The sequence below is a fragment of the Euprymna scolopes genome, chromosome 4, assembly GCF_053919585.1.
Source record: "Euprymna scolopes isolate OS-2025 chromosome 4, ASM5391958v1, whole genome shotgun sequence".
In the NCBI taxonomy this organism is placed as follows: domain Eukaryota; kingdom Metazoa; phylum Mollusca; class Cephalopoda; order Sepiida; family Sepiolidae; genus Euprymna; species Euprymna scolopes.
The window spans coordinates 89,645,569-89,665,098 of NC_136485.1; the positions used below are offsets into that span (position 1 = coordinate 89,645,569).

General features: G+C 29.2%; 1 protein-coding gene across 1 annotated transcript in view; it reads right to left on the reverse strand.

The window, feature by feature from the left end:
- Positions 1-19,530, reverse strand: part of LOC145268781 (glycosyltransferase 8 domain-containing protein 1-like) — a 61,640-nt gene that overhangs the window by 16,145 nt on the left and 25,965 nt on the right. Inside the window, exons 2-4 of the mRNA XM_080124397.1 lie at positions 14,070-14,168; positions 10,681-10,861; positions 382-499 (exon numbers count right to left, since the gene is read on the reverse strand). Of these exons, the coding sequence (XP_079980523.1) occupies positions 382-499; positions 10,681-10,861; positions 14,070-14,168 (398 nt within the window). The remainder of the gene's footprint in view (positions 1-381; positions 500-10,680; positions 10,862-14,069; positions 14,169-19,530) is intronic.

The following is a 19,530-nucleotide window of genomic DNA, read 5'->3' on the forward strand; positions in this document are numbered from 1 at the left end:
GATTGGATAAACCAGAAATGTGGAAATTAATGAACTCCTGACAATCACTAAGAGAAAGTCGAGGTATGTGGACTAAATGTTACGTTTTATAATCTGGAACAACAACAATTACGATTAGAGATGCTTTGTGCCTAAAAAGTGGATATTTTAAGCCCATTTGTTGCTGCGGAGTTTCTTTTTGCTATCTAAATTTGAAGTTAATTTTTTAAATTGACGTGAACATGAGGATACTTCAATTAAAAGTCAAGTATGAACAAAAAAATGCATAAAAATTTAAATTTCGTTTTTAAAACCATTTGACTTCAAGCAAGATTTTTTTGTTTTCCTTATTTCCACTTCTTTCTACTGTTAGAAGCAAAAAATAAAATAAAATCTACTCACTGGTCTGCTCTGCTCTGGATGAGCACTTTTTATTTTTATTTTATCATGAACCCAGTAAGCAGGAAAACGCTTCACTTCATAATTCGCCAGACGTAATTTGGACTTTGTGAGCCAAATTCTGAAAGAAACGATTTTTTGAAAAAAATTTCACTTACTTTTTATAAATATCATTATTGTAAACAAAAAAAATCAAGTTCTTATTTTCAACAATAAAAGTTTTGGACATTTAAATAGAAATCTGAATAAATATGATTTTAAAATAAATAATTTCAGATTCTTTTTTACAAGATGTTTTTCTTTTTTATCCAGTAAAACATAAAATGATTTTGTCAATATAGAATTATCTTAACTAAATTGGCTGTCAAATGTGATACCAATGAGTCATCTGCTACTTGAAGCTGATGCCCTGAAAAATTTGTCCCCTAGTTAACAGAAAACAACATAGAATACCCAGGTCTATTTAGTAATTTGTTTACTTTGGCTATAATAGAAATATATTAGAATTTTTTTTTTTTCAATTTTACCATGAAAATAAAATTAATGGTCATTTATAAATGCACCTGAAATATAATAAATAGTAATTTTTAGAGGTTTTAGGATTTTTATTTGTTTTAGATGAAAAATTTTTTTACCAATGCATTTCATTTACATTTATATATTAGAGAATTTAGCTTCCAAATAATCGCATCTTATTTACTACGAATGATTCTGAAAAAAAAAAAAAAGAAATTATGAAATTTTATTAAAATAAATATCTTGTGGAAAAAAAATTGTTTCCAAAAATAAGTTTGTCATATTCAATAAATTTCCAGAATTTTTTTTGGCATAACAATTAGAAAGTGCAAATATTTGGAAGCTAACTTCTTCAATTTAGTCCAGAATTAATATCTTCAATATAGCCATAATCTCTATATAGCATTAATAAAGTTAATGTTCAAGGTTAAAAAAAGATAAATTGGTTGTTTTTCAATGCCTTTCACATTCACCTTAATGTGATAACATTTCTGTTTTCAGGTAATCTGTAAACAAATAGTCCTGCCATAAGCCAAAGAACGCGTGTACGTGCATTGTTTGGTTGGCCGTCAGAGAGCATAACGTTCTTACATAAAAACAAATTGTTACTGACAATTTTACATGAGACAATGTTTAACATGATACCGGAAAACCTATTAATCTCATCTTGATGGAAAAGATAAAATAAATTACAAAGAAACTTCCATAGTTTTCTAATTGTTTTTTTTTTTTTAGTTTTTTTCTTTTTTTTTAGTAAAAAATCTTTATGTAAAAGACGCAAATATTTGAGAGGTAAAGTCTTCAATACATAAATATTTATGTAATGCATCAGTTTGAAACATTACATATAGTGTGTTTAATGGCATAAAAGCATGATAGCAAGGGCTGCTTATTTTTTTGTTGTTTTGACAAAGAAGTCATAATATGTATCTTAGTGAGGCCATATTCTAATTTGTTTATAAAACGTAGAATTGTATTCCGGAACATGAAACTATGCAGAGCTCAGCCAATCAGAACAGACGGATTTAGGTAAGGGAGCCTTTATTATTTTTACTGTATAGATTATGTTAGGTCTATGCATTTATGAGCCAGTTGAAGTTGGTGTAATCACAGAATCTGCAGAAAATGTAGAATTTGTTTTGGTGACAACTGAGAGCAGTGGTATGGTTAACTATTTAGAGGGAAAAATAGAGATGCCTTCCTATAAAGATGTTGCGATTGTGATGGTATTGCTCATAGGATGTAATATAGCATTTTATTATCATGACTGAATGTGTATAAAATACATAAATAAATAAAATAGCTACATAAGATAGTGGCTATTAGCCTCGATGTATTGAATTTGTACGTGGCATCTGTTGTTGCAAACACCTGGTACTTTCGTCCAGAGAGGAATTTCTGCAGTCATTTTATTTTATAGGAGACTAACAGGGCTACCCTGCATTGCCCGGTGCCGTAAAAGTAAACAAAATAAAGGGCTTATTTTAAAATTAAGGAATATGACAAAGGAGTTCCACGTATTTCTCATGATACATATATATTATAGATCATATTTAGACATCTCCCTGCACCTAGAAGCTGTGCTCCAAAATTGATAATGATCAGTCAATTAGTTTAGGTGTGAATTTTAATCAAAGAACATTTAATGCCGACATTTTATCCTGGCTTTATTTAAGATTGCATTCAATGATGGATTCTGCTGAAACAATAACGTTATTATTTGTGTGTGTGTGTGCGCGCATACATTACAGATTTTGCAGGACGTAGGCCACAGTTGGGGATATTTTGTATACTTAAAAAATAGACTAATGGTTTGCATTTAACAAAACGTAACTTACTCTGAAAATAAAAATAGATCTTAAAAAGTAAAAATGTGGGTGTGCATACATACGTTACAGATTACACAGGACATACACCACAATCGGGGATATAAATAGATTTTAAAAAGTAAAAAGTAAAAATGTGTGCATGTGTTAGAGAGAGGTAGAAAGGGAGATATTGGATATACATTTTTTTTTTTCAAGTTCAAAGATGAAAATAAAATGTAATAAATAAATAAAAGATTCCAGCCTCGACACAATTAAATTATGTAAGAAAGGAAAAAAAGAAAACAAAACACAAATGAATTGATAATTACAAAATAGAAGGTTAAGTAAGAAGATGTTTTACTGTATTCTCAGACACAACAGAACCAAACACATGCATACAAACACATGCATGCACAAACTAAAAAGGATACCATTTGCAAAGAAAATACACGCAGTGAGAGACGGAGAGGGAGTGGGGAGGGAGATTAACCTTTTTAAATACACTACTAACTCTGTATAATTGAAGGGAACAGCAGTCCAACCACTACAAAGTCACTTTTAGAAGGATTTGTATTGTACGCACACACACACACACACACACACACACACACACACACACAAAACAAACTTGTTATCAAAAAAAGAAATAGAAAGGATAGTGTTATAGTGTGTGTCAAAGATTCCAAATGTAAGCATAATGTTAAAATGTGTTCAATGGTTAAAAATCACAAGGGCTATATAATCTTTTTTGTTGCTGTCTTGACGATGATGAAAGACTGGTTATTGAATGATTGTTTAACAACTGAAATGACCAATGCATCAAATGAATTTGATGCCAGGCGAAATAATATGTCTCTTAGTGACTCCATATTTAAATTTTAGTAACTGTTTGTTTATAAAGTGAAGAACTGGATTCTGGAATATGGGAATTTTCAGAGCTCAGCCAATCAGAATGGACAGACTTTGGCGAGGGAGCCTTTATTATTTACGAATTGAAAATTGGAAAGATTATGTTAGGTCTATGTATGTATAATAAAATAATTCTTAATAGATTATTTTGCTTAGAATATTGATCTTAAAAAATTAAAATCAGAAAATAAGCCATTTCATTTATGTGATTAAAATAGGATTGTTAAATAAGTATTACTTTAAATCATACAAAATAGATTTTGCTCTGTTTTGGGTGACTGAGCTGCTCTCTTTAGTTTTAAACAGGGCCTAACATAAGCAAATCCTATTTCAATCATCTAAATACTTACAGTGTAATAGGTTCTGCTTTCAAATAGCATGATTCTTTACAAAATTAATCTTTATAAAAATGACTGCATAAAAAATAAAAATGTAACCTAAAAAGTGTTTGTCCAGTTTACCTTACCTATTTACATGTAATCAGCTCCAAATAATAGAATTGGATTTTTTTCTCGCCGTTAAACTAGTCAAAAAAAAGTTAAGAAAAAATAACAATGTTCAGGAATAACAGAAGTTTTTATTCCATGGAAAATTAGCACATGGTGAATCTAGTGGCAGTGAGAGTAGATAAATAGTAGTGAATAAAAATGGATGTCATCTTCTCTTTGAACGGTTTATTTGGGAAAGTCTGATAATCTGGAAAAAACATAATATTGAAAAAAAAAAAGAAATGATTGCAGAATTTCTAGAAACGTGCCTGAGGGTTTAAACTAATTGGATTAACGAACATGAAGGTCTTGGTTATTATTCTATTATGTTTAAATGGAGGAAGTAACTTTATTATAAATATCTGAACTGGTCTGACAAATCTCCATTAACTTTTCTCAACAAGTAAAAAAAAATACAAAATGGATTTATAACAAGTATTGTAGGATTATTTTTAAATCATGGGTCATACATGAGATGCTTATCTGATAGAATTTAAATGAAATTACAAATTTCTGAAATTGTTTCTAAAAAAGGCTATGATTAAATAATTGTTTCATTTGAAGGTGCCACTGAAAGAGAAAATACATTTTTGAGGTGTCTCTTATTATAAATTTCAATACAATTATCAGCATTCAATGTCTTTTTGATGTATAATAGCAAATGTTAATACCTAATGTTCTTAGACAAGTCATATATCTCTTATTTGTAGACCAATTTTTTAAATAATTAAATAGAAAGAGAATAAAATAAACATTCTAATGATATCAATTTCATATGCTGACTAGTTTTACATTTCAATATTTCCAGTTGAAAATGAAAACCTGGCCAAAACTGACAACAGAAGGGAAACTGTTTTTTGAAGTGTTAAATTTTGATTAAAATGCACAGCATTAAATTTGGATATTGCTGAAAGTTCACAACTTAAATTCTACAAGAATTTGATGTGTATTTCTATGATGATTAGGAGTAGAGTTACAACTAAGCAAAGTTAACAAAGAATATTTTGAAAGTATATCAACTTACATCATTAAGTTCCATGTAGATTATTGTTTGAAAATTCTTTGTATGTATAATACGTAAATCTTTAATAATTTTAACTGCATCAATTTTTATTTAAAATGTATGTTGTGTTAAATTCTTAAATAAATGCAAACGCACCACACTGAAATAATAAATTTATAAACAACATGCCTTTTGACACCATGACTAGTTGTAATAGCAGTGAGAGAGAGAGAGTGAGAGCAAAAACGAATGATTAATTTCTCCTTTTTCTCTCCCATTTTCCCTTTTTTCTATTTCTTTTTTTTTTTTAATGAATATCTTCTATATAATATTTTGATTGCAGAAATTCCTCTCTGTACTAAAGTACTGTTTTCAACAATAGATGCCACATACAAATTCAATACATCTACCCTGATAGCCACTATCTCATGTAGCTTACAACCACAATTTCTGCTACATTCACTCGTGATAATAAAATGTTACATTATATCTGATGAGCAACACTATCAAAATCGCCATATCTACAAAGGAAGGAGTTCATATTTTTCTCCCTAATTATTTAGTAATCAAATTTTTATGAAATCAATGCTTTTTACACCATTTTGCCTATGTCGCATATGAGGGGAGGGGTGCCTTTAAACGAAAAGGTCACGAACAAAGGACAAAATGAAAAAGGGATTAAAAAAAGGCAGAGAAACTCTGAAAAATAAATGAAAAAAACTAAAATATTTATGAATCTATTTTTTCTGCCTATTTTTTAAAATAATCTCATCAAATTTTGATAAACTTTAAGCGGTGATGGATTTATCTCCCTTGCTTCACCCGGCTCTTGATTTGGGAAATAAACAAGATGGCAAGATACCATCGATCTCATTAAAATTTGATTTTCCTCTGTAAAAAAAAAAAAAGAAAAAAAAAATCTATCAAATTATATGAAATTTTTTCCCAGAAAACTTCATTCCGTAGCATGTATGTTAGCTGATGATTACTGAACTTCTTTATTTTTTATTTACACACACACACTACTTACTTTTTATTCGGAAACACTTGGGAACTACTCTAATGATGTAACACATCTAAAACAGAATTTACTATTTTTTTATTAGCTTATTTTTAAAAATTCAAAAAAAAATTTTTTTTTTAATTTTTCCCATCAAATCTAAATTAGAATATGCTATAAACAAAACAAACCGTATCCATAACAAATGCACTAAATTTCCAACAAATATTAAGATGGAACGGACATCCTAATACACAACTAATATGCCATACACAACTAAAATAACAATCCAACACTTGTTTCTGCCACACTTTCACAATAAAATAACATCAGCTATCCACAGAGCCATCTGCAAAGAAAAATTAAACATCAAGCTCACACCCTCCGAACCAACACCAAGACAACAATTATCTCAAACCGAACAAACAACAAACAATGACCCTTGCACTCTATCGAATTTCCCCATCAACAACATAAAACTGTGTGGATGCACATACTCAGTTGTCAATTACAATGTGCGATATGTAACGAGTTCACAATTAAGTCGCTACATATACGCATAAAAAAACACACCATCACAAAGACATTATCATTCTACAAGCATATATAACAAAACCATAATCTTACCAAAGATAGAAAGATAAAAATATTAGCCACAGAAAGAGATCAAGAGAACTTAAGATTGAAAGAAGCAATATTAATAAAAAAATTTAAAACACTCCAAATAAATAATAAAACAGAACTGAATTAGAACCTCCTAATATCATTAACAATATATACATATTACGATATGAAACAGTTATCAAGGCAAAGTACAAAGTAGGTTAGAACCAAATAAAAACTTCCTCATGATCCATACATAAATAATATTTTTTTAAAATTGCAATTTCAAAAATTATTATCAAGGGAGATAAACTGTCTATTTCAATAACAAAAGTTATGCACCTTCACTAATAAGACACGACTATAAAAACAATAAAAAACGGTTTAATTAAATTAAAACTAAAAAAATTATAGTAAATGAATAATAAATATGAAATAAATAATAAATAAAGAAAATAACAAGTAAATAAAAAATTCTTATATGTACATACATGCGTTAAAAGTTGAATTTGAAAAAAATGTTTAAATCGAAATTTGACGTCAATCTGCATTCATTCCAATAAGGGCTGACTAGAAAGAAAAACAATATAAGACCAAACATATTTTTCTAACGTCATCCTTGAAAATGGTATTTTAATCCTGAAAATTCGGATTCCACGCTAGCAACACCTTGTACACTCAAAAGGTAATAAAGAAAAAAAAAGTGTGTTATTCAATATTTTCAAATACTTGTAAAAGGTACAAGCAGTAGAGAAATTACATTGTATTGCTTTCAAAAAAAATATCTTTTAACACTACACACAATGTTTCAAGCAAGCTACAACATCCTCATCACATTTTTTATTCGCTTGAAAGCAAAAAAAAATATATATACAATTTTTTCTTTTTAATTGTACTATCTTTCCAAGTTTAAAAGAATTTTGTCAATTTTTATTTTGAAAAGTTTCCCGCATTTCATATTTGATAAGCTGTGATCTTTCATGTCACGGATCATTTACAATTCATTTTAGTGAATCAAGTTATTCCTTACGACATCATATAGGTACCGACAAAAATGGGCGGACAAAAAAATGAGGGACATAGTTTTGAAAGCCGATTTATCATAATTATTTTGTAGGTTTCCGACTACTTTTTGATTTTATTTGAAAGATTAAGGACTAAATTTAATTTCCAAAAGAAAAAAAGTATTTGTACACGTAAAAAAAAAGTTATGAAAATGTTTTCACAGCGAGCTACCCAATTCAGCTAAATTTTGAAGTTAAATAAATTCATTGTAAAAACCCTTTAAAAGATAAATATTAGTTTTCTGTGTCTATTTCAAAGATAATTAGTAAAGTCCTAAGATATTGAATTAAATTTAAAAAAAAAAAACACCTTGTTTGTACAAAACATAAATTAATTAGCCCATAACCGAGTGATTCTTCTGTTCGCAACACGCAACAAACTAAAATTTTGTAAACACGGAAATTACGAAGGCCCAAAATTTCAGGCAGTCGAAAGACTGTGAAAATGACGTCATGTAATTAAAAGGGAGGAGTTCCTCCCCCCCCCCCAGTCGCGCATCCGTACATTTCTTTTCTGAACATTTGTATTAATTTTTGCATTTTTTAATTTAATTATTTTTCTAAGTTCCTATTTTTAAATTAAGTTTTTTTTAAATTATTGTTCAATATTATATAAAAAATATGTTACACCAAAAGTTTCACATTCATGCGAGCAAGGAAATTATTAAAATTTTGCTTATAAAAATTATGCGAAACCCGTAATTTTAAAAAAAAGCAGAAATATTTTTTGCAATTATAATTTTTTTGTATGAAACTATTAAATAAGCAATGCTTAATTCAATGGTAATATTGGTAGTTTGAGAAATTCATTTTTCTTCGAGTTATACAGAATTCATTCATACGGATTTAGGGGCTTTTTTCATAATGTTCCTATAAAAATTATTTTATTATATTTTTCTTGTTACAAATTACGATGCTTTATTTATATAAAAGAAAGCAAAAATAAATTCTTGCGTTTTTTATTTACTACTGAAAATCTTAACTTTAGTAAAGGTATTTTTTGTTTAAACAAAATAATACATTTCCACTAAGATGTAAATAAAAATAATTAGTTCATTATATTCGGCAATCATTATAATCATCATAAATATTGAAAATTTCATTAAAATTGGTTAATTTCCTGATTTTTGGTGATTTTTTAAGTAAAGGGAGGGGTCAAAATGTTTATACATTTTGAGCATCGGCATTCATTTTGCCCATACCTGACATCGTAAATTATCTTCCCAATATTGTCAACCAATTGAATGTAATATTTTCATGGATTAACACAATCTGTATGATACAATGTGCTAATGTGTTTTAAAAACTTTGAAATCTGAACATTTTACATAACACCATGTTTCATGAGAAATGCTTAAAAAATTAATTGTAGAGAACTTATCAAATTTCTTGAAATGATGAGGCCTGTATTTTGGCCCAGATTTTAAAATGATTATTAAAGAAAAATGTCCAATGAAAAACAAATTTTGGTTCTTTAAATTCTTACGATTTTTCAACCACTGATGGTATTTACAAAATTAAAACGGTTTTGAGCTTCTTTTATACAGCTATATTCACTCAAATTGATAAAATAATTTGTTAAAATGTATAAAAAAAAAACAAATCAACATAATACATATATATATATATATATATATATATATACAAAATCAAATTGTAATGCTAAAAGTATGCAATAACAGGAAAAAAGGAAATTCTTCCACATTCATCAAAATTGTTACATTTCAAATCATCACTTGTTTTATTCCATATAATAATTATTTGTTAGTAAGCATTTACAATTCAATTTGTTTCAATGAATTCTTTGAAGAATTCATTGAAACAATTTGGGATTTGTATCCAATGAAATTGAAAATTTGAACAATTTGGGATTTGTATCCAATGAAATTGAAAATTTGACTGAAATTTTAAATTTAATTAAAGGAAAAGAATATCATTTAAGAAAGACATGCATTTTTATTCAGAAAAATACTTTTTTTTAATTTCTAGGAATTTGTTCTAAATTATTTATTCTAGTAAAATATAATATTTTTTTAATTAAAATATATATATATATATATATATACACTTTAGGAAAGTTTGGGATGTTTGTTTTACAAAAATATAGTCAATTTATATAATATCCTGTTTGTTCCTTCCTTAGTCTGTACAATGTTTTTAAAAAGGCCAAACACAATTTTTGAAAGCCAAACTGCTTCAAAAAACAAAGCCAAATTCATGAAATTTGGCTTTAAAAGTGTCAATTTAAATTTGGCTTTAAAAGGGTCTCAACAAGAATAGCCTCATTTTTGAATATCATTATATTATAATAATATATGATTATTATTGTAATGGTGTGATAGGAACTAATAATTTCAAAATGCAGTAGTTCTTCACTGAAGGAAGAAGTCAGCAAAACATTACACATAAAAAGGGAACATCCGAAAGGAACAGGGCAAAAGCAAAAAGAAAAACATTGTCTGCCAAAAGATGCTGGACTGAAGGAGTAAATTGTCTCTTACAATGTGATTTTATTATTTGTATTGAACTATGTAGCACAATATTACTTTCTGAGTATTTGTTAGTATTTATTAATTTATCTCATTTAGGTCAGTTCTATATTTAAAATACAACATATTTGTTGATTAAATATAATTCTCATTCTGTGGAATTTCCACAAGTCCTGCTAGTTTTATAATAAGAATCTAATTTACCCAGAAATGTAATTTTATTATCAGTATTTCATATGTTATTATGCATACGTTATTTTCTTCAATGTTCTTTTACAATTAACAAAGAATGTGTATATAGAAAAACATTTGGAACATGTCTCTTTTTTAGAGAATAAAATGTCTCAGACAAATTTATATTGTATTTTTCTAAAATAGATTAAAAAAATGGAATTTTCATCACAGAACTGAAAAAAACTTACATGAGGTGGTCATAACTTTCCTCATCGATAATCAAATGAAACATGACATCATGTTTCGTATTTGAATAGATGCTGTTCATGGTGGTAACCATTCCCCCAATCGTATGTTTGTCGGATGCAATCACGACATGCATCAGATTTGTATGATTCACATGCAGCTTCACATTCACGTTGTTCACACCTGCAAGGTAAAATTAAAACGATTAAATAAAGCATCTTTTTAATTTCTCCGAGCTAAAAACTAGCCAATAAGTGGTGACTCTTTATAAAAAAAAAAAGGTTTGAATAACATAAGAAATAGTTAGAATATCTTTCCTTCTTATCTCTGTTCAAAGAGATGTATGGAAACTTGATAAATTTTTTCTTTAATTTAAAAAAAAAAAAAATTATTTGCCATTTTAATCTTATTATTTCCTTCTTTACTGGAAGGTTTACTTAATACATTCTCATATTTTTAGCAGCATTATATAATGAATAATTTCTTTCTTCCTTTTTTTTTAAGTGTTCTTGGTCTTTTGGCTAGGAAGAAAGTGTTGTATCTGTTCTGTTAATATACTTTACCTTTTCTGGCCTTGATCAGTGGAAGAGAAATCCTTCTAGACTGAGGCAATTTTAATTTTTGTTCCTATTCAAAGTGCCCCTTTTCGGGAAACTGAATTTTTCCCACATTAAAAACCGACCTTGTGTCTAACTCTGCCCTCGTGGGGAGACAAGTAAATAGGAACATGATATAATGAAATATTTTCAAAAATTAATATTGTATTAAAATAATTTTCTACATTTTCATCAAATACAAAAGTAATGCCCTGCTATTTTCTTATTCTCTCCGAATGGATCAGAGAAGATTGCAAATTGCATTGTTCTGATGACTGAACTCATGCATTCATGGCCTGAAAGTTTCATCTCTCTGTTGTAGATATTGACGGTGTGAAACTCTAAGAAAGTAACCTCTGTCATGGACCTGCATCAGAAGCAGAGATGCATCAATGAATTCCTGACAAAAGTGCATTGTAAATGGTGGTGACTATGTAGAAAAATAAATTTTGGAGCAAAAAAGGCCATTCATTTTAATGGTACCACTCTCGACTACATAGGTCTTTAACTTTTTCAGTTAAAAAAAATAAGACTTTACTTTTGGAATGGCTCTCATATGTTTGTAGATGATTCATGAAGTTAGGATTTCAATCTATATTATGTTGCCTAAAAAAAGTCAATCTTAACATAAATGTCTTGATTGATAAGCAAGATACACGCTGACCCAACAATTTATCATCACATTCATGCACACCAATGTCTCTTAATAACAATCAGCTTGTCCTGCTGATTTTTATCTCCGTATTTTCTATCACTTTAGAATCTTATCAAATTCAATCGTTTTAATGAAACAGTAAAAAATATTCTTGAAAGTGCATTAAAAAAATATGAAAAATAAAATAGAATAGGGTTCTTCCAAAAATGGTTAATAGATTCTTATTGGGTTGCACGGAATTTTTTAAATGGAGTCAAATTATAGAGATTGAAAGAAATAAAAAACAAAATAAAAAAGGAAGTTTCTAAATTTTTAGATAAAAAAAATAACCTCTGCTAAAAATACACTGATTAACAAACAATTTTTTTACTCTGCTGTCTGGAAAAAAGCCGCTAAGTTTTCATATAAAGTCAGTTTTGCTCAATCATGTCATGTTTTTTTGCTTTAGAAATTGACATCTTTTCATGCATTTCAGTTATTGTATGATACTCAATTCATTTAAGAGGACTTTACAATGTGCTTTTAAGTTTCCACCATTTCAAATAGAATTGATAGCTTTTATAATCGTTAATCATTATATAGTTTGCATGATATTTACATTAGGAGATTATATTAGCACGAATAACTTCTTTAGCACATTCACCATATGACTCCTCTGTTGTTAGATAGCTTGTTTCAGTTTCATATCAATTTCCTTTGAGATTTCAATGGGTAAAATTATTTATTCTGTAAATTTATTTTAACTCTTGAATTTGTTAGCTGCAGGTGATAAGAGTATTCCTGAAATAAGTTGTACAATAAATTATGGAATCCTCTCACCAAAAATGCTCATTAATTGTAAATTTGTTCTGTTATATTTATGCGGGATTTACTTTGGTGGAAAATCGAATGAAAATTGACGATCCAGAAATACATTTTGCATAGTTTGAAACGATGCTTGACGATCAGAACAAATTATGAGCACCGCACGTAAAGCTTGCAAAGAGAGATTGAGAGAATGTTTTCTAAATCGGAATCTATACATATAATGCTTACATTGGCTAGTTTTTATCTTGAAATAGTAATTTTATCTTGTTAGCTCCTTCCCTGCTTTTATGCCTTATCTGCAGCAATTTCCACAAATAAAAAAAAAAAGATATATATAATGATGTAGACTATCACAATATAAATGTTAAAATTCAGTTTATTTTGCAGTTTTTTGCAGATGGGTGTACGGAATCTTTATAAAAAAGCTCTCTCCACAGTTTTGTCCATCATGCAAGAGTCGTAAACAACATTGAATGAATACATCTTACAAATTTCCATTTGTTTTGTTGTTACTTCAAACATAAGGATATTTTTTAAATAAATTTTTGCCATTTTTCTCAAAGCAATTTCTCTAACACTGCACAGTTTTGACAATATTCAGAACACGTCTCAATCAAAGGAAATTTATATTTTAACAACTAAACAAAATTACACTGGAAAATTTTACTTTGGAAGTGACCATTGAGAAGAGATTTAATTCAGAAAACGGGGCAATTATTTTGTAAAAATGATTCACAACTCTTTTCTGTGTTATATTATAGATTTATAGAATCTTTATTATTATAATGGAGATTTTGTGTCTGTTTGTACTAAAACCTTAGAATATTCTTTAATAAATAACACGTTATTATATTTATGTATGAATGCAGTTAAATATACTAACCAGTATTATTTAACTATTATACTCAATTTTATTCATATGCATATAAAGTTCCCATTATAGTAACAATTATGTTGTAACAACCCAATAACTTATCTACAATGTCTTCAAAAGTTGTTTATTTAGAAATATTAGAAAAATATTACAAAACTTCTGTTAAAAAGAAAAATTTCAGTCTGAAAAAGAAATAAAAAAATTTTAAAACTGATATGAAAAATAGTAAGTTATAAATACTTCAATTTTTCTTCAAAATTATTTTCATGATTTAATTTTATTTGCGAGAGAAAATTTTAAAAGTTACATTAAGAAATACTTTGAGGCTATTATTAAATTATAATATTGAGTAGTGTTTGAGAAATGAGAAAATTATTTCAAAGATTAGAATGTACTGATCAGTTTTGTTTTTAAAAAAAATTGTCAAAATGAACTGAATTAAAAAAAAATTATATTCACCTTTCTTTCCAAGAAAAGGCCATTTCTTGGAATCTACAATGTTTGGCAGCCATAAGTAGAAGAGTGTGACTAACCATAATACCAACACCACAATGCCCACTGGAAAAAAAAAGACAGAAATAAGCAAAATAATTTATAAATTAAGCAATTAATAACTTTTATATCAATAAAATTATGAGACAACCTTTTGCATGTGTGTGTTTCTCACATCTATGTAACTTGTTTTTTTACTATAAATCAAAAACATTAAAATCAAAAATACAATTGTATGAAGCACTAACACATTTTTAAATCTAATTTTTTTAATTTAATTACAAAATCAAATTTATCACAATGCATTCTAGTTTCTTTCTAAAGAAGTCAAATATTTTAATTTTTTGTTAATAACTGAAATAAAAAAAAACCCAACTCAATTACAAAATTAAAAACTAAAGAAAAACATAAATGAAAGTAAAGACTTCCAAGCAATGTTGGACAGAAATACCTCGTTCTTATAATAAAGGTTTCATTTTTAAGTTTCCAGGATTTTCTTTTTTGTCTTAATATTTTAGTTAATATGCCTACTGTACTGAATAGTTTGCTAGAGACCGCAAAGATCAAATCTTTTGAACTTTGACCTCTTGGAAACCAAATTTTCATCCAAAGACCGATTAAAAAGCTTGCTCTATGTCTGAATACACTTTATGTAAAATTTCAAATGCTTAGACCAAAAATTGGCTGAAAAATTTCGTAGAGACCGCAGAGGTCAAATGTCTTTTTAACTTTGACCCAAATTTTGACCCCCTTAACATTCATTGTTTTGGGCTCAAATCAAATTAAAAAGTTTGATCCATGTGCAAGTAATCTGCATTTAAAATTTCAAGTGTTTAGACCCACAATTGGTGAAGGAGTTTGGTAGAGTTTTCAAAGGTCAAAACGTTGAACTTTGACCCCTTGACAGCCAAATTTCTGGCCAAAAACTGATTAAAAAGATTTTCCTAAATCTCAATACCTCTTATATCAAATCTAGAGTCTGTAGACTGAAAATTGGCAGAGTAGTTTGGTAGGGAAATGTACATACACAGACAATTTCACTAGTGAAACACATGTTGCCATGAGTTTTTGAAAGCTTAAGCAAGATTATTTTTAATTTAGCATTAAATTTAAAACCATAACTTATTTTTATTATTAGGTGAAATGAATGTCTGAAAGTTAAAATAACTGTTTCAAGATAACTCAAAACTGAGATCCAAAGATTTACGCAGTGCATTTCAATTAAGATATATCCAGTTAATTCACTGCAGTTTTGACCATGGATTTGAATTTCCATTATACTAATTTTTAGAAGAGTAAAGATTTTTTTATCATCCTTGAAACTGGATAGTCAAAGTCACCACTTAGATAGTTTTGTCTACACATATTGACATTGTAATGAAAATTTTAATTTTACATGTAAAAATTAATGTTAAATATTAGAACTCCAGTCAATGAAACTGCTTGATTTAACCGCCAATCCATTATTATATATTGAGAACACTGTCTGTATTAATAACCTTTTGTACAATTCCTTATTGAATTGTTGTGCCTATCTAACTACTACTTAATTATACCCAACTCATTTTTACAGGTGGTGATCATGTATCAGGATTTGGGAACATGAATTTCAGGAATGTTTTTTTTTACTTCTATCTTCATGACTTTTTTTTTCAGCTAAAACTTTTTTGGTAATGTCCCTCAGCACTTGACCGAGAGTGGAGTGTCTTTTTTATATCTATATTATTTTTACTCATTTAAGTTTCACGTGGACACACCAGTTCCCATCAGATCACCAAAGTTAAGCAACATTGAGCCTGGTCAATACAAAAATGAGTGACCATTTGACAATTCCAGGTGCTGTATGTGCTCTCTGCTTATCTCGACATTGTTTCCAGTCATCCTGGACTTCACCTTGCCACTGGACTCAAGTAGTGCCAATTCAGGAGGAGTGTTGCTGGAGATTGTACAACTCTTGCCTCACAATTATGTGCGCAGCTGCCCTTATTGAGGGTATCCATTGCCTTTTGAGACTAAATAGAGGCATCGATAAATTTCGTTTAGTACAAGAAAATTGTGGAACTTCCAAACTGAGACTAACAATTTGATGCTGTTTTCTTTCTATTCTGGTTTTCATTGTTAATGGTTGCACAAATTTGCATTGCAGAATTTGGTGCTTCATTTCAATTAAAAAGACTTTGATAGAGTTCCAAGGACAATTAAATCTGATCACTTACTATGGAATCGATTATAAAGAGTTCAAATCCTATCAAAATCATTGTAGTCATTCACACACTAACAATAATATTGAAAAATCTCCTTCCATCTCCAACTATAGTTAAAATAACAACTTCTGTTTAATTATTTATATAATTAGTTATTTAATTAGTTATATATTAGTCATATAATTAGTTATATATTAGTTGTATAATTAGTTATATATTAGTTGTATAATAAGTTATACAGTTAGTTATATAATTATTTATACACATAGTTATACAATTCATTATATAATTAATTATATAATTAGCTATATACGTAGTTATACAGTTAGTTATATAATTAGTTATATACAATAGGTATTTGGTTTCAGTATTTATTATTCTACTTTTTTTGCCTTAACACATTGGCATAACTTCCTGTAAGATTAGATGCTTTTAAAACCTTTATCTGAAAGTTCTCAATATTATCCATACAATTCATTCATTATACAACCATCATGAAAATATCATTATACTACCATCATGAAAATATCATTATACAACCATCATGAAAATATCATTATACTACCATCATGAAGATATCATTATACTACCATCATGAAAATATCATTATACTACCATCATGAAAATATCATTATACTACCATCATGAAAATATCATTATACTACCATCATGAAAATATCATTATACAACCATCATGAAAATATCATTATACTACCATCATGAAAATATCATTATACAACCATCATGAAAATATCATTATACTACCATCATGAAGATATCATTATACTACCATCATGAAAATATCATTATACTACCATCATGAAAATATCATTATACTACCATCATGAAAATATCATTATACTACCATCATGAAAATATCATTATACAACCATCATGAGAATATCATTATACTACCATCATGAAAATATCATTATACAACCATCATGAAAATGTCATTATACTACCATCATGAAAATAACCCCCAATATTTCCTCCTGTATCAGAAAACACGCTATGTGATATACGTATATCTGTACGTGATGTTGCCAAGCTAATCAAAAACCTTGATTCTAGTAAAGCAACTGGCCCTGACGGTATTCCAATTATAGTAATCAAAAAACTTCAACCTGAACTAGCGCCCATACTTACAAAACTGTTTAAACGCTGTCTTAAGGAGAATAGTTTCCCATCTCCCTGGAAAATCTCATCAGTATGCCCTGTATTTAAGAATTCAGGTGATCGCTCATCCCCCTCTCAGTACAGGCCAATAAGTCTCCTGTGCGTCATGAGTAAGTTGCTAGAATCTGTGTTAAATACAGAAGTAATCAACCATCTCAACAAAAATAACCTTCTTAGTGACACTCAATATGGTTTCCGTTCTGCTAGATCTACAGCAGATGTGCTTACAGTTATATCGCATAGGATTAGCAAATCTCTCGACGATGGCAATCTTTCGAGGGCAATTGCTCTTGACATATCTAAGGCCTTTGATAGGGTGTGGCATAAAGGTTTACTTCATAAGATCGCTAGCTATGGTATAGCTGGAAATGTCTTCTAAATTATTAAATCATTTCTTTCTGATAGGTTCATAAGAGTAGTAGTTGAGGGGCAAAAATCAGAAGCTCACAGTATTAATGCCGGTGTCCCTCAGGGGTCCATCCTGGGCCCAACTCTTTTCCTGATCTACATTAATGATCTTCCAAATCACATCCTTACATCATTTGTAGACATTTATGCTGACGACACTACCATTTATGGTAGCACATCTAAGACAGTAAACGACCAAGTTCTCTCCAATTCTCTCTCCTCTGATCTTGAGCACGTAGTACAATGGGGAAAGGAGTGGCTAGTTACTTTTAATGCATCTAAAACCAAGCTTCTCTCTTTACATCATCAACATTCTAATCCACATTTGGCATCAATTGAAATGAATGGCTCTCGTCTTCAGGAGGCCTCAAGTTTTGACAAGCTTCTGGGCTTGACCATTACTCCTGATCTTAAATGGAACACGTACATCAAATCTGTTGCCAAGGCTGCTGGAAAAATGGTGGGATCTTTCTATCGATCCGGTAAATATCTCACTGCTGATGCTATTCTCTATCTATATAAGAGCCAGGTACGTCCAAGGATGGAATACTGTTGCCACATCTGGGCAGGAACTGCTAGAAAGGACTTGTCCTGCCTTGAAAGAGTTCAAAATAGACTTCGTAGCCTCGTAGGAGATGTCCTTTTCTCCTCCTTGCAACCTCTATCTCACAGAAGAGATGTTGCGAGTTTGTCTCTGATGTATCGTTATTTTCATGGAAAGTGTTCGACTGAGCTTCAATCTATGGTCCCCCCCTTGCCAAACTTTCACAAGAAACACTCGTCTAGCTGTAAACACTATCAATAATTCCCCCCACTCTTTATCTGTGCCTAAACCTAATCGTAGATTCCATGAACAAAGCTTCTTTCTTATAACTGCACGCCTGTGGAATTGTCTTCCGTTTTCCTGCTTTCCGGCTGACTACAATATGGTTGTGTTCAAGTCTAAAGTAAATAAGTTCTTGATGAGCCGTTCCATATAAGTTATCAAATTTACCAAATTTTCATTACTAATGATTACTATATTGTCCAATTTCTACTGTACACTCTTTAACCCTTTATCCTTGAGTGGCCTCTGGGCCTTGATAATGTGGTGATGCCTATGTAAAAAAAAAAAAAAAAAAAAACTACCATCATGAAAATATCATTATACAACCATCATGAAAATATCATTATACAACCATCATGAAAATATCATTATACTACCATCATGAAAATATCATTATACTACCATCATGAAAATATCATTATACAACCATCATGAAAATATCATTATACAACCATCATGAAAATATCATTATACTACCATCATGAAAATATCATTATACAACCATCATGAGAATATCATTATACTACCATCATGAAAATATCATTATACAACCATCATGAAAATGTCATTATACTACCATCATGAAAATAACCCCCAATATTTCCTCCTGTATCAGAAAACACGCTATGTGATATACGTATATCTGTACGTGATGTTGCCAAGCTAATCAAAAACCTTGATTCTAGTAAAGCAACTGGCCCTGACGGTATTCCAATTATAGTAATCAAAAAACTTCAACCTGAACTAGCGCCCATACTTACAAAACTGTTTAAACGCTGTCTTAAGGAGAATAGTTTCCCATCTCCCTGGA